Raw genomic sequence first — 21,758 nt, forward strand, 5'->3', positions numbered from 1 at the left:
ATGGATCACAGAGGGGGCCCAGGGCAGGCTGGTGCCCAAGGGCCTCAGCATGCCTGGGGCCGGCCCTGAATATATGCATTAACAACTATATATCTGGCACGTGGACCCTTTAAGAGGAACAACTATGACCCAGAAGGCTAACTCCTGGAGAACTGACTCAGAGGTGTGGCCTAGCTGGAGAAGTTAGTTGCTACTCTATGCAGGCTTGCAGGCCTCATCAGAAATAAAGTCTGATTAACCATTAACTCAGCTTGTGGTGAGTTTCTTCAGTAACAGCTGAAGACAGCACATTATGTGTCTTATTGGGTATGCTCATGAGCCACACTTAGCTAAGTGATACAGGTTTCCAGTTATCTCTCTAGATAAGATAAACTTCTGATACTCTGCTATTTACAAGAATAGAGAGCATTTATTCTCACATGTTTTAATGTTCTGCCCCCCCCTTTTGCTAACAGGCCAATTTAAGAAGATTATAAAATCTGTGGGTCATGTTCTTCTGTATACTGCAATTTCTATAATGAGCTCAGAGAGAGGCTGGTTCTTCCTTTATTAAGAACTCTACCTGGCAGCCTTATCTGATATCTTATTGTTAAATTATGACTTCCTACATTACTGAAAAGGCAAGTTAAATTCTTTCTACTCTCAATACAAATTAAGAACCAGATGATAAAGTAAGAACTCTCTTTTGGCTCCTCTCTGAACCTATCTGTATTTTTATTTTGGTTATCCTGTTTGTATCAACTTTTATTGGTCTGTGACCATAATAGATCAGTCACCATCATTCCACTAAGAAATATTTGTGGTACATTTGCATTTAAAACATAACGTTAAGAGAATACAGAGTAGCTTACTGAATTTTAACACTCATAGCCATGTACTTGGAAATTGTAAGCACCAGTATAGTTTGCCATCTTGATTCAAAATGGTGTTCAATTATATCCAAACAGATGAAAACACGTTCCTTGATCTCAGGAACCATCATGAAAAATTTGGTTACAATAACTTAAGAAGTGCTCAAATCCTTAGTGAACAAACAACTTTCCAAAATACAGTAGGGCCCCACTCATACGGGAGGTTCTGTTCCAGGCCCCTGCTGAAAAGTGAAAACCACCAGAAAGTGGGGCCCTACTCAGCTGTAGCGCGGGAGCTCCCCCATGCTCCAGCTGACAGCAATCAGCTGGAGCGCGAGAGCTCCCTGCCCTACAGCTGATCGCTGTCAGCTGGAGCACGGTAGCTGGAGCTCCCCGTACTACAGCTGAATGCCCCACTGGCACCACTATATTAGCGGAACACCAAAAAGCGGGGCGCCGACAACTGGGGCCCTACTGTATATAGTGATGTAGGCAGTATTGGGGAGGGCAAGTCTCAGTTAAAATCCAAAGGATGCTACAGACACATGACACATGCAAATCATAGAATCATAGAATAGTAGAGTTGGACGGGGCCTATAAGGCCATCAAGTCCAACCCCCCTGCTCAATGCAGGAATCCAAATCAAAGCATTCCCGACAGATGGTCTCCAGAGCAAAGTCCCACAGAGAGGCAAAGGAGGCACCCCAGGGCGACAGCTCTGCCTCTTCCTTTCCTGCAGCGTGCCTGATGGTTAGAATGGAATTAGATATCACCAGGAGGTTCCCAGTTAGTATATTTGGGTCTGTATCATCTGTTCCTTCATGGTTCAAAAGCAAGTGGCTATGCTGCCAACATTAAAATAACTTTTTTGGCTCCCAGGATCAAACAAGATTTTTGTAACTTTCTGATGGAAAATTATCTATACAATGATTATCCCTCTCTCTCACTCTCTCTTTTGCATTGTTCTTTATTATATTCCAGTTCTTACCCATTTAGCTTCATAGAATCATAGGATAGTAGAATTGGAAGGGGCCTGCTCAAAGCAAGAATGCAAGTTAAAGCACACCAGCTGTCTAGCTGCCTCTTGAATGCCTCCAGTGTTGGACAGCCCACCACTTCTCTAGGTAGTTGGTTCCATTGTCACACCACTCTAACAGTTAGGAGGTTTTTTTCTGTTCACCCTAAATCTGGCTTCCTGTAACTTGAGCCCATTATTCCGTGTCCTGCATTCTGAGATGATCACTAAGGGATCATCAGTAATACTATGATATCTGGTGCTCCCAGACCATTCTATGCCCACCCCAAATTTTCAATTCCCTTTTTAATGCATTAGGCACAATCTCAATGCAAATCCTAAACCTCTCTAACAAACTACAGGGGCATAGTGGTGGCCATTCTGCAACCATTCCAAGGGCTGGATTTGGTACCTGGGTGCAGAATCATTCATTTTGAGAATCTCAACTTTCCAAAATGATCCCACACATCCAGAGCTTGGAAAAGTTACTTTTTTGAGCTACAGCTCCCATCAGCCTAATCCAGTGGCCATGTTGCCTAGGGCTGATGGGAGTTGTAGTTCAAAAAAGTAACTTTTCCAAGCTCTGTCCCAGACCCCAAGGAGACCTCCTCTGACAGAGGCAACTGAGGACCTGGAAGAACCCAGTTGTCTCAAGGTAGCCTAAAGTGTCTTGTCTCACTGATGTGTTGCCTACCCCCCACCCCAATAACTCCTCTGACCACATCCTGAGCCCTGTCTTCATCCCCAGTTCTTACCCTTTGCCACCTGGGCTTCAAAAGCAAAGATAGCAAACCCAGTGGGAAGCCTGGAGTTGGCACAGGAGCGAACAAGGGTCAACTCAAGAGAATGGAGATCCTGCTGTAAACAATGACCCAGCAGGTGAGCAGAAAGAGGAGTAGCTGGCAGTGAAGATACAAGCCTTTCAGTCTCCTCTAGACCTTTTCTGGGTTAACAGCTCCCTAGTGCCCAGCTCACTTGCTCAACTCCAGCTGCCACACTAGGTCCTGGTCATGGACACTTTCTTTCTCTCTCTTTTAAAAAAAGTTCTAATTTTTATGACCATTAATATAAAATCAAAAGGGTGAGATAAACAGCAGGTAAATTGTGAAACTAGAATGTGGGTGCTTTACTGGTTGTCGCAATGTTGCATTCCAATGCCGTGAAGTTCCCTACCTCACCCTATAATTAGCCAAAGAATAATAAATTATCCAAAATAAGCAGACATACGTGCATTAGATTATCTGGCATTCTGCATAATGATGATAATATACAGGCTGTACAATTCAACTTTTTCTTGGCACAGAATATGCATTACCATGGCACAAAATTTTGATGCTTCTCTAAAGCACAGCAAAAAGCAATAGTTTATGCACAATAGCAGTATATAAGAGTAGCTTATTAAAGCAAAAACAACTTACAGTTCCCCTTTTTGTTTTTGTTTATCCCACTCTTTCTGGAGCTTCTGTACTACCACTTCAGATTTATCGTCTGGATTCAGAGACCATAAATCTTTATCTTCAAGAGGCCTCTTATATCCCTGGATTGCCATACTGTATTGTAGAAAAGAAAGCATACTGGAAATCAGACTGGACAGACAGCTCAAGCTTTCTGGAGACAGTAAGTAATACAATGTTATATTTAATGTGTAAAGGCCTCCACAAACAGCACACATATACCCCTCTAATTTCTTCCCCCGCTGCACAAGGCATCTAAGACAATATACCCATCTCCTGGATGGCAGGCTGTTGTGTACTTCTCTGTCCCACATCATATGCTGCCATTATTGGGATGGGGTAGGGATATGCATAGTGCTATGGATATGGGTAAATGGTTCTGGAAGGGGCAAATTAAACACACATTTGCTGTTTGCAGCAGTGGCCATGTGTTTAATATAACATGTATTTCTGGTCTGATTGCAAGTAATGGGCGGTGAAAGGCTGCATACAGATGTTCATTCAAAGATGAGCAGGTCCAGATTTTACTGATACAGGGTGAGCTCTACTCTCCCTCCCCCAACTTTCACTTCAGTATTGACACACATATAACCTCTGGATGCACCAGTATCCTGCCCTTTCTATAATACTTCAAGCAGGCTGTCCACTTTGTTTTTCTGATCCCATCTCCCCTTAGCACCTTGAATGTGTATCTCCTCAAATACCCTTTAAAAAGTGATTTGAGAAGTAGCAGATGTGGCTTTGTAGCTGTCTCAAGACATATCCAATCATCACTGTGCACAGCCCTGCCCTGAAGAAGAGGAATTTAGTATTCATGGTTTAACACAAGGGCTGGCCAGACAACGCTGAGCAAAATTATCTTATTTATTTATTACATTTATACCCCGCCTTTCTTTCACCATGGAACCCAAGGCGGTATACATATGGTTCCCAGGCGGTCTCCCATTCAGGCATTGACCAGAGCCAGATCTGCTTAGCTTCAGCAAGGTGGTGGCCTCATATGCCTTCAGACCATAGCCTGGGACCATCTTCTGATTAAAACCACAAAACAAGGTTTCCCTTGAGTTCAGTCTGGGAGAGAAGATGGTATCTGCCCAAGGTAAGGTCAGAGAACTTCAAGAGTGGTTTCACTATGCAACTTTTGTATTTCTGTACACACCGAAAGCATGTTAAAGGATACATAATCCACGTTACATCATCTTGATTTTGTGACCTTGGAGGACTTAGGTTTGAATATTTTACTCAGCTATGCAGTGAATAACTTACCCAAGGACTCATTATAACTTAGTCCCAGTTAATTAGAAATAGGGACCCACCAGTACACAGCAATCCCTGCAATTTATCCTTGCAATAAGTAAGTCTGGATGTGCAAAATGGCACTCACAGATTTGTCATCATAGACGGGTTTTTTTATCATCCAAAGTTCTCATTAACAGAAGGAATCTTGTCTTAGTATCAAACAACAGTATGATGTGTAGCTGTTAGTTGCTATTACAACCCTTGATGGCTAATTTGTTGGGAAAATTCCACCACCCACCCCAGTCCTTCAGCATTTTTTTACAGGTAACGTTCAGGTTTTAACCTTGCAGATCTTGTTTTCTGAGTGTACAAAGAGTGGATAGTATTCATATTCCCAATTAATTAAAACATAAAAGTGTGCAGATGTGATTTGCTCAGTGGGATTTTTACCTGCCCAACCATTTGCCCTTCTTACAAGGCCAGTTTTGATGTACAATAAACTGTGGGTTATTATGATGGAAATGAGCCTAAGCAAGCCTCGCACTTGCTCGTAAACACATAGACACCTCCTCCAGTGTGGCTGTGAGGAGATCAAAAGCCTTTGCTTCATTTTTTTAAATTACTGGTAACTTAGCATTATGTCTTGACCCTATACTATGGTTAATCCCTAACTATGGTTTGATGAAACAAGCCAGCTTCATAAGTCATGGACTTGAAGTTTGCTTGTTTCAAACACACAAGCTAAGATTAACCAGTTTGTTGGTTAAGGATAAAAAAACAATCTGCAGTAACTTCTGATCACCTCTTCATAGCCTCATCAGATAAGGAGTGAGAGAGAACACCCCCCAAGTGTTCCAGTTAAGATAAAACCATGGTTTAATAGGATGTCAAAGCACCTCTAAAGTGTGTATTATCTGTTCCCTTCTGCTTTAGCATTTGGGGAATTCTCTAATCTGCACATAAGAACAAACTAAAGTACAGACGATTTTTTTTTCATTAGAGAGATCTGATATTAGGTCTTTGCATTCACAGAGTAAATCTGGCTTCCCATGGGATACAGCTGAAGATTTTCAACTCTGTCACACTTTGTACACTTCCTTGATACCTGTACTATAAAATGTCTGCCATGCTTTGCCATCACCTCCAACTATCTCAAAATTCTGTGTAATCTTAAGCACATACTATTAATGTATGAGCAAACAACAGGTCCTGTGGCGGCTCCCTTTGCATATTATCATTTATTACAGCGATAATATCTACAAACAGAAAGGGGCTTAACAGATGATCCCTGATGCTGGCCAATCTTAACTGCATTTTTTTCTGGCTCCCCCTCCCCATAAGTTCACCACTGACTTCAATGTAACTACTGATGTCAGGGATGATAAATAGCTCCCTGCTGACAGCCTTCCTTCCTGCAGCAACTCAACTGAACTTGGGAACTGACTGCAAACACTACATGTTCACCCACTGCTTATTCCATTTCTAAGTGGGAAGCTCTATGGACCAATATGGTTCCAGGAACAGACTGTTAGGCTCAGAATTAGGGATGGAGGATAATTCAATTTGATCTGTTGTTTTTTTTTTAAAGTGAACCAACCTAATTCACACCTCTTGAAATAATACACAGATTGGAATGTAATTATCCTTCGGATTTTGGCACTTCTCTAAAATTTTGTGATAATTCTTGATGCAAAAAAAGGACCAAAACGGTTTTTTAAAAAGGCATATCTTAGGATAAAATACAGCTAGAAATGCATAGACTGAGAGTAAGTATTTAAAGACATATTTATGATAAAAATACAAATATTTATACAGGATTTTTCAAAATCACAGCTTAATGTGAAAATGGGACAGAACAGATTTATGAATGAACATGTGCATATTGACTCTATCAGAATTCTGTCCTCAGCCTTTGGTTTTTTAAAAGCTTCTACTGATCCCTTATAATTGCCAAGAAAACCTTGAAAAAAACAAGCTTTGTTTTAACAAAGAATTTTTCCCTAAATGGCAAAATAACCCTCCTTAACCTTGCACTCCATGGTTGAGGAGGGTTATTTTGCCATTTAGGGAAAAATTATTGGAGTGTTTGGAGTGGTAAAAAATACAACTTTTTTAAAAAGTATTTTTTCAAAGTCCTTAAGGTTAGCAAAGATGTGGTTCATCATGTTACATGCAAGGCTCAAGTTTCTTTTCCTGTTGCACAGTAAGAATACTACAACTACCCTATAAAATACAGCTCCAACAGGAAATGAAACCTGAACTTTAATTGCCAACTCAAACATCACTGTGCAAGTCATTCACAATATTAGCCAGTATTCCCAAACCTGGGATTAAGCACACAGCACTCCCAATATCCCATCTATGAACGTTGCTGCTGCTATTCTCTCACACACTTTCTGCTCTACAGTTCTGAAAGGTGATCTACACCAGGGGTGTACAGACTTGAGGCTTGCTGGGTCTACTTTATTTTTTACTAGAACCCTGAGATCTACCAACCAGACCATTGTGCAAAAGAAATAAAAACAGAATTAAAGCATTCTTAGCCCAGGAATTTGGTTTGAGCATTAGAACTGAATAGAGCTCACAGTCCTTCTACACATGAAAAAATATCTACCCCTGGTTACCCCAAGTTTTCTACATTTCTGCAACATAATTTAGGGCAGGAGGGGCACCATTTTGTTGTTGCTATTGTTAGACAACTTGGAAGTCATGAAACCTTGCTGATCTACCAGGAATTACCCAGAGATCTACCAGTAGATCCTGATCTACCTTCCCACCCCAATTTACATTTTCAGGCTGTGTAATGCAAGCACAGCCTGACCCTATCCATGATTACTCATTGGTGAGGCTGAAATCCTACACATCCACTTTCCTCAAAGTAAGTTCCACTAAATCCCATGGAATTTTCTTCTGAGTAGATAGAAGTAAAAAATTGCACTGCAAGTCCCATGGATTTCAGCAGAACTTTCTCCCAAGTAAGTGTATCTATGACTGCAGCCTTAATCTATCTTTCTTTTTTTACCTCCCCTCTAATAAACACAAAACATGTGGGCGGGGGTAGGGTGAGTATGAATGAATGCCGTATTGTATAGCAACATAGCTAGGCAACTGAGAACACAAGGGGAGTCTCTTCTACTGACGCCACTCCAATATTGTTTTCAACAAAATAGAGGCTATCAACAAGATCTCAGTAATGCTTACCTAGTGAACCACCAAAACGTCATCTTTGAAAGAAACCCAGAATTTAATTCTGGACAAGGATTCTACAATAAAAAGTTGAGGACATAAAATTCATTTAACAATAACATAGATTTTAGCAAAGAAATACCACATATTCAAATGCATTTTGGGATCTGTCCTGGCATATCCATATTAAGTGAAGGATGCACTGGAACTCCTGCCAATTTCCTGCTCCCCTACTCCCTGAACAGTGATTCAATGCAGTGCTTGGATTTCACAATCTGATCTCAGCAAATCCTGCTCACTGCAGACACAAAGCAGGGAGTGGAAGCCTGTTTCAGCTACTACCAGAAAGCATAAACGGGGTGGCGGGGGGTGGCAGGGCAAGGCAACAGAAAGCTCTGTCCTGCTGCTAGCAGACTTTATTAAGACCAGGTTATGGAAGAATGGAAGGAAAGGATTTGCCCCTACTGCAAAATCCACAGTTATCTTCCAGGACATCTGAAACTAAGGGTTTCTACACAATCAGCTACTGTCATAGAGAAGAGCTGCAAGACATACTGAATCTAGTGACTTGACACTCTTTGTGCCCTGATTATTCCTGGGGTTTGATATGGAACAGGCTGTGTCTCATTACAGAGGGACAAGGACTTCTGGAACCAGTTTGGACAGATACCACATGCTGCTCTTCTCCCCTACCTTTATTTTAGTTCCCATCCTTTTGTCTCGAATCCCCACACCTTCTCTGTGCATGCGTATATGTGTGTATATGTATGTATGCATGTGTGTGTGTGAATTTGTAAGGCCTCTGTTGAAAAAGCCCTCCCTGGATCTCTCCCTGGGTAATTATCAGCCAGTGTCTAATATTCCATTCCTGGGCAAGGTAATAGAGCATGTGGTGGCCTCCCAGCTCCAGAGATTCCTGGATGAAATGGATTATCTGGACCCATTTCAGTCTGGTTTCAGGCCTGGCTATGGGACAGAGACGGCTTTGGTTGCCTTGGTGGATGACCTACGCAGAGAACTGGACAGGGGGAGTGTGTCCCTGTTGGTTCTACTGGACCTCTCAGCGGCTTTCGATACCATCCACAATGGTATCCTTCTGGGCCGCCTTGCTGGGATGGGACTTGGGGGCACAGTTTTACAGTGGCTCCGCTCCTTCCTGGAGGGGCGCACCCAGGTGGCGGTGCTGGGGGGACTCCTGCTTGACTCCTTGGCCGTTGGCCTATGGGGTCCCTCAGGGTTCAGTTTTGTCCCCCATGCTATTTAACATCTACATGAAACCGCTGGGAGAGGTTGTCTGGGGGTTTGCGGTTCGGTGCCATCAGTATGCTGATGACACCCAACTCTATTTCTCCTTTCCACCTTTCTCCTTTCCACCAGTGCCTGGCATCAGTGATGGGCTGGATGAGGGCGAACAAATTGAAGCTCAATCCAGACAAGACAGAGGTGCTCCTGGTCAGTCGAAGGGCAGATCAGGGAATAGGGATTCAGCCTGTGCTGGATGGGGTTACACTCCCCCTGAAGACACAGGTCCGCAGTTTGGGTGTGCTCCTGGACTCAGCTTTAAACTTGGAGGCTCAGGTTTCTGCGGTGGCCAGGAGTGCCTTTGCTCAGTTAAGACTACTTCGCCAACTGCGCCTATTCCTGGAGACGCCTGATCTGGCTATGGTGATACATGCCTTAGTTACATCCCGTTTAGATTACTGTAATGCGCTCTATGTGGGGCTGCCTTTGAAGACTGTTCAGAAACTTCAATTAGTACAATGAGCGGCAGCTAGGATACTAACTGGGGCTGGCTACAGGGATCATACAACTCCCTTGTTGCAACACTGGCTGCCAGTTTGTTTCCGGGCACAATTCAAAGTGCTGTTTTTGACCTATAAAGCCCTACACGGCTTAGGCCCAGGCTATTTGTCAGACTGTATCTCCCTATACGAGCCTGCCCAGGCCCTGAGATCTTTGGGAGAGGCCCTCCTCTCAGTCCCACCACTGTCACAAGTGCGATTGGTGAGGACGCGAAATAGGGCCTAGGGTTTGGAACTCCCTTCCGAGGGAGGCAAGAATGGCCCCCTCTTTACTGTCCTTTCATCGACAGGTGAAGACTTATTTATTCCAGCAGGCTTTTGGAGTAGAAGTTGTTTAGGACAGGACTTCTAGAGGTATCCCGTATTGTTCTACTGTTTGATTACATTATTCTTACATTGGTTTTAGGTATTTTTAGGTGATGTTTAATTGTTTTAATGCTGTAATGAGTTTAATTCTATTTTAAATGTAGATTGTTATATGTCCAAATTATATGTATCCATTTTTAGTTGTAAGCCGCTCTGAGTTCCAGTTTTGGAAAAAGGGCGGGGTATAAATAAAGATAATAATAATAATAATAATAATAATAAATTGCCCTTTCTGCACCCATTCACCTAAAGCACTTAATTTTGTTTACTAATTTCTCTTCCTGCACAAATTAAATGTGTCCACCCCAAATCCTCCAAACTCAACCACTTCATGCTCCTGTCTCTGTTTGGCAAGGCACATTATGCAGAAATTAAGTTATCTTTAATGAAGTCCCCCCCCATCAGTTAACTAGTTGTACAGGAAGGCCATTCAGAGGCTGAGATGGAAGACCAGCCCCCAAAATCTCCTCTCACACACCTCTTCTTCAAACAGACTGCAAGCAAGTCCAAACTCATACCATGCTTCCTTCTGGGTTGGGGGTGCGGAACGGGTTGTCATGGGGGTGGATTTGGTACAGGGGACCTCCAGTTGCTGATGTCTAAGATGAAGATTTTCCTGGAACATAGCCCAGAGGCAGGACCCTAATCACAGACACTTAAGGTAAGATGGTGCATACACCAGACCTGCCTGGTATGTTCTGAGGCACATCTCAGGAAATACAGAGGATGTGGACACACCCTTTCTTAAATTAGCAGGGTTGCTAATCACAGCTCATAAGAACCGATGCCAGGTAGTCACTGTAAGATGGACTTACCAGATCTAAATTCACTGGAGAGAAAAATGGAGGCTTTTCTTTAAGACACGAAAGAACCAACTCTATGAGGATCAGTGCAAAGTAGACATAAAATGTGATAATCCGAAATCTGTCTTCCATCTGGTTCTAGGAAGAGACAAACATTCAGAAACAATAAACAAGAGAAATGAACTTCACTGAAGGGGCAGGGAAAGGTTAATGATGTTAAAGAAGGAGACAGGTAAAATAAGAGACAGATATAATGATGCCTATGGTCCCATTCAGAAATATTTCTTTAATCAACTCTTGGAGTGAAACATTGCAATTGCCTCCCTAGGAGGGTAAAGACCATTAGAATAACAAAACATTATTCTAAAAAAAATAAATATTTTAGATGAATATTAAAACAAAGCTGATCCTATGCGATTAAGTGTCTGGTGTCTCAGTGATGTTCTATTGCAATCAATAATGAGGTTTTTTCCTTCCTTTGTGAAGAAGTACATAAATTCCTGCCTTTTGGACTAGAAATTTGGCCTGCAAGGCCTCTCCATTTTGGCCAAGCCACACCCACCTTTCCTACACCTGATGTCATATATGATGTCAGGTGTGGGGCAGGTTAGGGCAGGGCTTGGTCAAAAAGGGCTTTACAGGCACTGCCTTCTGAAACAAACATCTGGGAAGTGCTGCACAAAGCACTTTGCAAGTCCTGTGCTCTGGACTTCCAAAGCACCAATCATAGGGCTTGCAAAGCTCCCTGTACAGCACTTTCCAACTCCTTGAACCAGCTGATTACTAGGCATTTGGAAATCACTGTGCAAAGTGTTGTGTTTTGATAAATGTCAATCACTTGATGTCACAATGATGTCAGATTATTGACTGGTGGTGGCCCTGCCCATCTGTCAAAGTTGGCCTGCAAGAGCAGGGGAGATAAAAATCTTGTACATTGAGCCAAAAAGGTTCCCCACTCCTGGATTAGATGACTTTCAAGCTTCTTCCAGCTCATATTCCATGGATCACAGTACAACAGAAATATGGGGAAAATTAATAGCTGTGTAGACAGGGCCCCCTTCATATGCTAAATTCAATTCAATTCAGTGTTCAGTATGGAGGTAAGCAAGCCCACATTAAAACTTTTCAAAAGACTGTCCTTGAAAAATGTTCAAAAACTTCAGCTTGCATAAAATGCTGAGGTCAGTCTTCACCAAACTGGTACCCTCTAGATGTTTTGGACCAGAGTTCCCATCAGCCCTGCTGATGGGAGTTGTAGTCCAGAACATCTGGAGGGCACCAGATTGGTGAAGGCTGTCATAGACATTTCAGAACACATGACTCTCAACTTGTTTGATTTGAAGTATTTTCTTATTAATTTCTGGGCTCAATTCAAGGACTTGGGTACCTTAAGTACCATCTTCTTCATATGTTTACTCCCACATTTTATTCAATATCTGAAGCTTTGTGCCAAGTGCCAAAAGGCATATGGCAAACAGCAACTAAGAGCAGGGCCTTTTTAGTAGTTGCACCCACATTGTGGAATACCTTCCCTAAGGAGGTTTGCTATGCCCTGGTACTTTATTCTTTCAGGCGTTTGACCAAACCATGGCTGTTTCAGAAGGCTTTTAGTTGATTAATTTCCCTAGATTTTGTTGTTAACCACCATGATTTACGATGTTTTGGTCGTGCTTGTTTGGGATGGGGGGTATATTGCATTTTTTAATGTATTGCATTATATGTTATTAAGACAGCTGTTTCAAATTCACTCTGCAGAAAAGCAGGATATAAGTTACTAAAGAAATAAAGACACATATTAAAGCTGAGCATGCCAAACTTCATTCCAATGTCTCCTTTCAGAGAGGCATAGAATGAGCCACCTCCCTATCTCTGTGCCTTACAGAGGAACTCACAAAGCTTCCTTCTCTCTGAGAAGAGGAAATTGTCCTCTCTACGGTACACTGTTCCCACACCCCACCTCCGCAGTCAAAGTCCATTAGTGTTCCCTTATCTTTATTTAGCATCAATCAATGCCTCACCCTTGGTGTTTTGGAAGAACCAGGCTCTGAAAGTCACCCAAGCTACTCCACCCTTAATCCCCACTAGATCCATCTCTTCCCCAGCCATCTTTGAGAAAATATGCCATTAATGGTTACACCACAGACAACAGAGATACATCCCATTCACCTGAGCTGAAGTACCAATGATCTTGGACCGCAAAGGACTCACAGCACATAACACACACAAGAACCAGAAGATGATGAGAATCCCTGACGACTGGACTCCATGAAGCCTCTCATACTGGATGAGCAACATGGCTAACAACTGCAGAGAGAGTAAATGCAGAACACATGGGGTATATTTGTGAATGAATTAATCTCTGATTCCATAGCTGGATTTAAAAGCCTGAACCTGAAATGTTGCTCTGTGTGTGCGTGTGCGCGCTTCCTAACCATTGTCCCTTTCGCCTCCCCCCCCCATAAAGCTTTGCCTCAATGCTAGGCAACAGCATATTTATATATGTAAATAAGAAAGTAACATTTTTTCTCCCCTCTTTGACGACACAGCTGTTATTGTAGTCTGACTCAGATGGCCCACATTTGTGTTTTTAAGTTCATTTCCATCATACAATCAATAGATTTGTAGAGGCTCACTGAAAATACTGTTTTCTTGCCACAAAAGCCATTGTGCTCAAAAGGAAAAACTCCCTGTGGTGCAGGACAGGGAAAATGTCTCTCCCTTTGTCTATATGCTGAATTCTATGATGTTGATGTTTAAGACATGAAAAGGAATAGACAGTATTAACTAAATAGAAAAAAAATTCTTTAAGGATTTGATTATCTCCCAACCTTATCCAAAGCTAGTTTCCATTATTTGGTGCAGCTATTACAGAACTGCAGATGTTGCACAATCCAAGATAATATAATACATTGTCATATAACAGCAAACCTGAGGGCTCCACAGATAAATAACAGAATGAGGTACAGCAAAAGCAGTTTGCAACTCACATCTTCTGTCAAAATCCTCTGTCTCCTCTACATGAAGAAGGGCTGTAGCTCACTGACAGAGCACATGCTTTGCATGCATAAGGTCCCTGGTTCATTTCCTAACATCGCCAGGTAGGGCTGGGAAAGACTTCTGTCTGACACTCTGGAGAGCTGCTGCCAGTCAGTGTAGACAATCTGAGCTAGATGAGCCAAAGGCCTGACTGGAAGTATAAGGCAGCTTCCTGTGTTCCTCCTATTCCGTCCCTTCCTTCTTCAAGGACAGCTATAAACATAATTTCCCCATAATATATGCCTTTATTCTCTCTATTAAATTTGCCTTTGGGTAGCTAACAGATCGATTCAACAGCCATTTCTGGACTTCTTGGAGACAGCCATACTTGAGCTAAGAAAATGACTTCATATCATGTTTAATATCAACATTGTCACATGTAATCAATAACAGCATCAACTGAAAGGCATACTAACCATTGTGATGCCAACAATTAACGGTGTTACGAAATATACAGGCGGTGGTGTTCTGGTTTGAACAATTCCATGGAAAGCATAGAAGAGATTAGCCCAGCAAACACACCAAAGCACGAAAGCAAAGACCTTCAAAAAAAGAGAGAGACAATAATTTCATCTTCAAGAGTAAGAATGTATTCAACCAATGTATTCAAAGAGCACTTATATTGCTGCATATTCTTAAAGCTTCTTTGCAAGTCAGTCATCAAAATTAGTAGCCCGCAAAAAGACAGTTTGGTCTCCCTGTCTACACCTACACATGGCACTTGTTGTGGCCCATAGTTGGCCTGAAGAGGAGAAAAAAACATGCAGGCTTCTCTTTCAGTTTACAAATGTTTTTCTGTTGGTCACCCAGAGGTGATTCATACTTGCCACACGTTACTGGCCAAGGGGCTATTCAAAAGCTTATGTTAAAGTACTAATATCCTTTGCAGAGACTGCTACATGTACATTTTCAGACACGTGAGCAATGAGTAGGAGCATGCCTATGTCAGGAAATCACAGGGAAGATGGGTTTGTATTGTAGCTTTTGCGCAATATTTTTGCAAATCCCATTTCAATGATGGTGTGATATTCCATCTGCTTGCAATACTAAGGAAACTATTTATGCTGCCGTTTGCTGTGGATCTGCCTTCCAATACAAGACAAGAAAACTACACAGACTTCCAAGAAGTAAAAATAATCATTTTTTAAAGTTCAAAGAATGATATATTTTTTTGCAGGAATTAACCTTGCTGCTGCTTGCCACTTAAAAATAAATACATCAGTCAAGGAAGCTCTGGTTCTGAAGTGGGATGTGTGCTGAGCTCCTAATTAACGTAAGTGTTAAAATTCACAGAAAGGAGTACATTACAGGGAGAGAGTTTGGCCATTTGTTATCACAAATAATAAGTAGGCACCCATGACATGTGCGCGAACACTTTCCACAAGGTAACCACAATAGTACTGAAAACACAGTATGTGGGAAGGAGCGCAATTTGCCTAATACAAAGTATTAACATTGGAGTACTTGGAAGGTGCAACCTTTGGAGAAGATATACAAACTCTGTGTGAAAAATAAGAAGGTATGGGAGGCATTCAGGACACAAAAACAGCTGTGCAAAAAGGCCCTTCATATTGGCGCAGGGAAAGTTGAATTCAGGGCAAGGTTGAATGCAGACAAGGTCAAGCCTGACTTGTCACCTGCTTGTTTTTATGTACCCAGACGCTGGGCCTTGCTGGTGACTTTGGGTATGATCCAACCAATATTAAGCACTATTAAATCTAATTCTTTCTAGTAAAACAGTTCAGCATTGGGGGGGGGGGTTGCTGAGGGAACAGCCCATACCTCAGGGGTATTTATGAATCTGCTTTCTATTCATAACCCCCAGGTTCAACCCTTGTCATCTCCAGGTAAGAAATCTCAAAAACAGTGCTGGAATGACCTCTGCTCAAGTTGTGTACTAAAGTCTCTCAGTCTAACCTACTCAGAGGGTTGCTGTGAGGATAAAAGGAGGGGGGGAGAACCACCTTGAGCTCGTTGCAGGAAAGCTGGGATATAAAAGTAATAAATAAATAAATAATAAAAGTGTTCATCCACGTTGTCAAGCTCACCATGTCCCATTCTAACAATCTGTACACTGCAAAATGGAAGGTGTACAAATTGTGCGAATGAGGCCTGGTTGAATGGGGCCCCATTTTAAACGTGCTCAGGACAGGGAGTATATTACAGTATTGTTTCATTTGTAGTGTTTTAGATAAAGGATTCTCAGCAAAAACTAGTCCCAAAGTGTGAACTGCAGGCAGGCTTGAGGGTGGGTCTAGGAAAGGTCTAGTTATTTTCGGTCTAGGAAAATAATTGCAGAAGAAGTCAGTGGAGAGGGCTTACTCCCCAGTAGGGGTATTTGGGAGAGCAGGCTATTACTTTCTGGTCCCTGCACGCAGCTCCCAGCTGAGCCGGCATTCAGCCAACCCAGAGGCTCCTGAACGGCAAATGGATGTGGTGTAACTTTATGCCGGCATGTCTTGCTCCAGAAGAACTTCTGCCGGTTTCCCCTGAGTTGGATTGCTCTGTTCGTTATTGATCTTTGTTTTAAAAAAAATACTTATTTTATTTGTGGTTTATTTAAAATGTTATGTATATGTGTGTGTGTTTTTAACAGCCTTGGTGGATTTTAGCTGTGTTTTATTAGCAATTACAGTATGTACAGTGCTTCTTGCGATTAAGCTATCTATAAACTGTTTGTGATTAAGTGGTGTATAAAGCTTTTTAAATAAAACAAGGGGAGGCATTTCACAAGTTTGAAGGTCTGCGTAGGACTTATATAAAGCAGCTTCATAGGTTCATATGCTTAAATCTCACTCACTGAAAATCAACATGATCAGATGGTGTTCTTTGTGGATTGCTAAGGGTGGTCATGAAATGTTTAATGAACTGTGAGCTGGTAGCTACACAGTGCATTGTTTCAATATAGCTCTTTTAAAAATCAATAAAGATTTGGCTATTGACTTCAATAAGGGGTGGATTGCATCCATCTATTAAATTAGATGGTGAATAAATTTAGATTACTGCAGGAACACAGTAGAGCAGTAACATTATTTTAGCTAACTTACTGCCATTTTCCTTGGTGAGAAACCCAAGTAACCAAATATAACAAGAGTTACAGCATCTCAGTACATGAGCTGTCTCAGAGGTACAATCTGAAGGTAAGATTTCTCCCTCTTTTAACCCAGACAAATCATATGAAACTTTGTGCAAAACTAAAGTAGCACTTGAATCAAGAGATTTTCTTAATTATTAGCAACAATGGCACCAATACATAACACTCTTTTGCAGAGGACAGCTGGGATTAAAATCCAATTAAAAATGCATGCCCTTACTCTGTGATTAATAAGTCAATTAATCATCCAAATGATTGCTTCCAATGCTGGAAAAAGACCTTTAGTAGCAAAAATGGCTAGCTGTACATACTGATGAAATGCAAAAGCGGTGTGATTGGGGGGCACAGTTGCAGGTTAGGGAGTGGCAGCAATAAGGTCAGGGCAGTGCAAGTCCAGTGGAGGGGGGGCACTGCTGCCAATCCAGTGCTCCCATCAATATACCTGCATAGCCCCAACTTTGCTGCCACCCTGCCTTGCTCAGGTAAGTAGCATCATCAATGCAGAGTTGGGAGGGTGTCTTCATTCCACCACATGCACTGCTACTGATGAAATGGGCAGTGAGGAGTGAAAGGAACAATAAGCATGCAGAGACTGGGAGCCCAGAACTCAGAAAATAATGAATCTAGCTAACTATGCAGGATGCAGTTGCTTCCCAATTTCTCCTAGCTGAACCCAGAACCAGTTTGCTTCATGAGGCTTTGGCAGAAACTGCTCACACATTTGGAAGGGTGGTAGCTCAGCGACAGAGCAAAAACTCTGCATGCAAAAAGACCCAGGTTCAATTTCTGGCACCTGGGGAAAGTCTCTCACTTGCAATCCTGGAGAACTGGTACCAGTCAGTGTCAACAGTACCGAGCTAGATGGACCTATGGTCCGATTGGCATAAGGGTTACACTTCCTAAGTTCCATTTTAAAAAGCTGGTCCCTGCATTCATGAGAGCAAGGAACACGAGTGGTATTAACCTAACTTTTTGTGCGAGCACTAGAGTTAGCACTAGCACAACTGCATTTTCCTGCTCTCCTCCCCTTGCGTACACATCACGCTGTCCCCAAATCTGCTTTGGAGGGTTGGGGGAAAACCCCATAACATATTTACAGGGTGGGCAAGGGAGGAGAGGAGGAGGTTGTTATGTTGAGCAAGGAGAAATCCTTGTGTTTGTACTAATGGAACTATTGCCTTAGTACTATGGTGAATACAACCCCATGCTTTTAAAAACACATAAGCTAAGAGCCCTGTATTTCTGGTAAAGCCAAATTCCATGCTTCAAAGACAGATCTGGCAGTACAAGAGGAATTTAAAGAGTACAAAAGCCATGTTAATATATGGCTCTTTGAATGGAGGACCTATGATTAAGTTTTTTTCTAGCCATTTTTCTCTCCCTTGGTACAGAACTCGATCCTTGTCTGTAGTGTGAATGTCATTTTAGAAAGAAAGAAAAAGAGAGAGAGACAGAGAGAGAGAAATTCCATTGTGAGTTCTACATCTTACCGTTTTAAACCTGCTCAGCACAGACAGTATAATGTATCCTCGATTGTTGCATTTTAGATAAAGGAGGTAAAATGGCAAGATACACCAAAGATAGAAGCATGGTATCCACGCCAGGACAGTAATCTGGAAACACAGGGTTAGGTCCGGGTTGTCAGTGTGGAGTGTAAGGTTGGGATCCTGCAGGGGGGGAAATGCATAGGAAAGATATTAGTGGATATCTCTCAGATACTGGCTGCTCTAAACCTATCACAAATCTGTAAAGAGATGAGTGACTTTGATATGTTTTCCCAAGAGAAGACACAAACCCAACCATTTGAGCATTTACGCCCCATGATCCTTATCATAACATAACAACTCACCATAGCAAGCCACATTGTCCAATGCAACACAATAATTTCATTCATCTCAGCTTAACATACCTGGAAACTTTTGCCCTTTCATATCTCTAAGCAGAACTAGTTACAGGTCTCATTTGCACTATACATATGAAGCGGTATCATTCCACTTTTTAAAAAATCATGGCTTCCCCAAAGAATCCTGGGAAATGTAGTTTGTTAAGGGTGCTGAGAGTTGTTAGGAGACCCCTGTTCCCCTCACAGAGCTACAATTCCAAGAGTGGCTTAACAGTCAATCCCTCTTCTCAGGGAACACTTAGCAAACAACAGTTCCCAGCATTCTTTGGAGGAAGCCATGTCTGTTTAAAGTGGAATGATACTGCTTTAAATAGCGCAGATGAGGGCACACACACACTGATACGCACCTAATAGACCTTGGCCACTTAATAGTAAAGGTGAAAGAAACAGAAACAGAGCAGGCTTTGAATGCATCTCTTGTTTATAGTGCCATATGCACTTCCAAGTGGAACAATTGGCACAGGATGCTTCTCCCTTCTTCCTCATCTCCATCTCTTTCATCATGGGGATTCCCACTTGCTGTTACTGGATGTACCACAAGTCAACGTTTGGAAGTCTCACTAAAGGTAAGCAGGCAAAGGAGAATGAAATTTCTTATTTTCACTCAAGCCAGTGTACTTAACATTCCCTGAATAATTAACAAGATCAAAAATCTTCTGATTTGAGCTGGAAATGTGCAAGAGAAAAGGAGGAGTTGTCTCCTGTTGGTGGGCCTGTGTATTTCCTATGATTTTTTTTGTGGGAGGAACGAATATTAAAAACTATTAATGATATTCTGCAAGGAAGACTGAATTTAGATTCTAAAGTATTTTTGTTAGCAAGAGGGACAGTATCTGAAGGAAGGAAAGGGACATTGTTTTATATGATTACGACAGCAAGACTAAATCTTGGAGGAAGGGTCTGCTTGAAAATGTGCAGGAACTACCTCCTAATGAAATCATAAGTGCCAGAGGAGTAGCTAAGTAAGACCACCAGTGGTCACAAGGCGGCAGGCTGTCAGTGCCCTGTGCAGCTTAAGTGCCCCTCTCTATTTCTAGCAAAACCAGAATAAATTGTGCAAAAAGCAGGAACTATGTTCATTTTGCTCAGTTTGCATAATTTACAGAATGCAGGATTTCTTGGCACAGAATTTGGGTTGGCTGTGCAAAGAATATTAACTTATTTTCAGCAGAGTGCACAAGAAGCCCACTCCAACTACCTCCAGCATTTCTTTCATCTCCATTTTTTTAAAAACTGCTTTCCCTTTCTGTGCCAGGAAGCACCAGTACCAGCGGTAGGTCTTCCTTTGTTCTGGCCAAAAGCCATCACAAAGTCAAGTGACATTTCAGAGGCAGATTATGAAGAGAAAAAGAAACCATGTGTTATAAGAATCCTCCCCACATGAACAGCTGTGACTTTCTGATTTATACTTGCTGCTACAAAGCCAAAAGAGGCTGATTTTTCAAGAACTTTTGTCACTATTTGATTTTTTTTAATTGTTGGATCGGTAGTCTTTCCCATATACCAGGAGGTCTATATATTCCAAAATTAATCACTTATAAAGAGGGCAGTGCAACAGATAACAAGGAACCCTTACCCCAGCTAGGTGCCGTAAGGACAAATAATGTGGGAAACAGTGTATCATCAGGTGCTTCTGCAGTACCATGTCTAAGAAGGAGCCCAGCAAGATGAGCAGTGAGGCATCTCAAGGAAACCTCTCGGGCGGGTGGGCGGCATCTTAGTAGAGGGGACATCATATGAACTATACTCATGTGTTGGACCATAAATTTATTTATTTATTTATTTTATTTGTATCCCGCCCTTCCTCCCAGCAGGAGCCCAGGGCAGCAAACAAAGCGCTAAAAACATAAAAAACATCATAAAAACAGATCTTAAAATACATTAAAACAAAACAGCATTAAAAACATAAAAAACAACTTTAAAAAAGGGTTAAAAGCATTATTAAAAAACATATTAAGCAATTCTAACACAGATGCAGACTGGGATAGGTCTCAACCTAAAAGGCATGTTGAAAGAGGAAAGTCTTCAAAAGGCGCTGAAAAGACAGCAGAGATGGCGCCTGTCTAATATTCAAAGGGAGGAAATTCCACAGGGTAGGTGCAGCCACACTAAAGGTCCATTTTCTATATTGTGCAGAACTAACCTCCTGATAAGATGGTATCTGCAGGAGACCCTCACCTGCAGAGTGCAGAGATCGACTGGGTATATAAGGGGTAAGACGGTCTTTCAGGTATTCTGGTCCCAAGCTGTATAGGGCTTTGTACACCAAAACTAGAACCTTGAACTTGGCCCAGTAGCAAATGGGCAGCCAGTGCAATTCTTTCAGCAGCAGGGTGACATGTTGGTGATACCCTGCCCCAGTGAGCAGTCTCACCACCACATTTTGCACCAGCTGCAGCTTCTGGACCAACCTCAAGGTCAGCCCCACATACAGCACATTACAGTAATCAAGTCTGGAGGTTACCGGTGCATGGACAACAGTGGTCAGGCTATCCTGGTCCAGAAACGGCCGCAGCGCTCTCACCAGCCAAAGCTGGTAAAAGGCACTCCTAGCCACTGAGGTCACCTGGACCTCTAGCGACAAAGATGGATCTAGGATCACCCCCAGGCTACGGACCTGCTCTTTCAGGTTAAACAGCATGGGGGACAAGATGGTACCCTGCAGCACCCCACAGCCATGCAGCCAGGGGGCCGAAAGGCAGTCACCAATGCTATTCTCTGAGAGTGACCCAGGAGATAGGATCGGAACCACTGTAAAACAGTGCCTCCAACACCCAGCTCACCAAGTCAGCCCAGAAGGAGACCATGGTCAATGGTAGTAAGAGCTGCTGAGAGATCAAGTAAGAATAACAGAGATGCACTCCCCCTGTCCTTCTCCCGATAAAGGTCATCCATCAGGGCGACCAAGGCCAATTCAGTCCCATAACCAGGCCTGAACCCAGACTGGGATGGGTCAAGATAATCTGTTTCATCCAAGAGTGCTTGCAGTTGTTGCGCCACAACCCTCTC

At 42.3% G+C, this 21,758-nt stretch overlaps 1 protein-coding gene across 4 annotated transcripts in view; it reads right to left on the reverse strand.

Annotated features, from left to right (window-relative positions):
* Positions 1-21,758, reverse strand: part of ABCC3 (ATP binding cassette subfamily C member 3) — a 114,593-nt gene that overhangs the window by 66,767 nt on the left and 26,068 nt on the right. For all 4 annotated transcript variants that reach the window (XM_061616016.1, XM_061616014.1, XM_061616017.1 and 1 more), the window contains exons 2-7: positions 18,337-18,513; positions 14,169-14,294; positions 12,883-13,020; positions 10,729-10,854; positions 7,761-7,822; positions 3,285-3,416 (exon numbers count right to left, since the gene is read on the reverse strand). In XM_061616016.1, coding sequence (XP_061472000.1) covers positions 3,285-3,416; positions 7,761-7,822; positions 10,729-10,854; positions 12,883-13,020; positions 14,169-14,294; positions 18,337-18,513 — 761 coding nt within the window. The remainder of the gene's footprint in view (positions 1-3,284; positions 3,417-7,760; positions 7,823-10,728; positions 10,855-12,882; positions 13,021-14,168; positions 14,295-18,336; positions 18,514-21,758) is intronic.

This window comes from Rhineura floridana, chromosome 3 (genome assembly GCF_030035675.1).
Source record: "Rhineura floridana isolate rRhiFlo1 chromosome 3, rRhiFlo1.hap2, whole genome shotgun sequence".
NCBI lineage: Eukaryota > Metazoa > Chordata > Lepidosauria > Squamata > Rhineuridae > Rhineura > Rhineura floridana.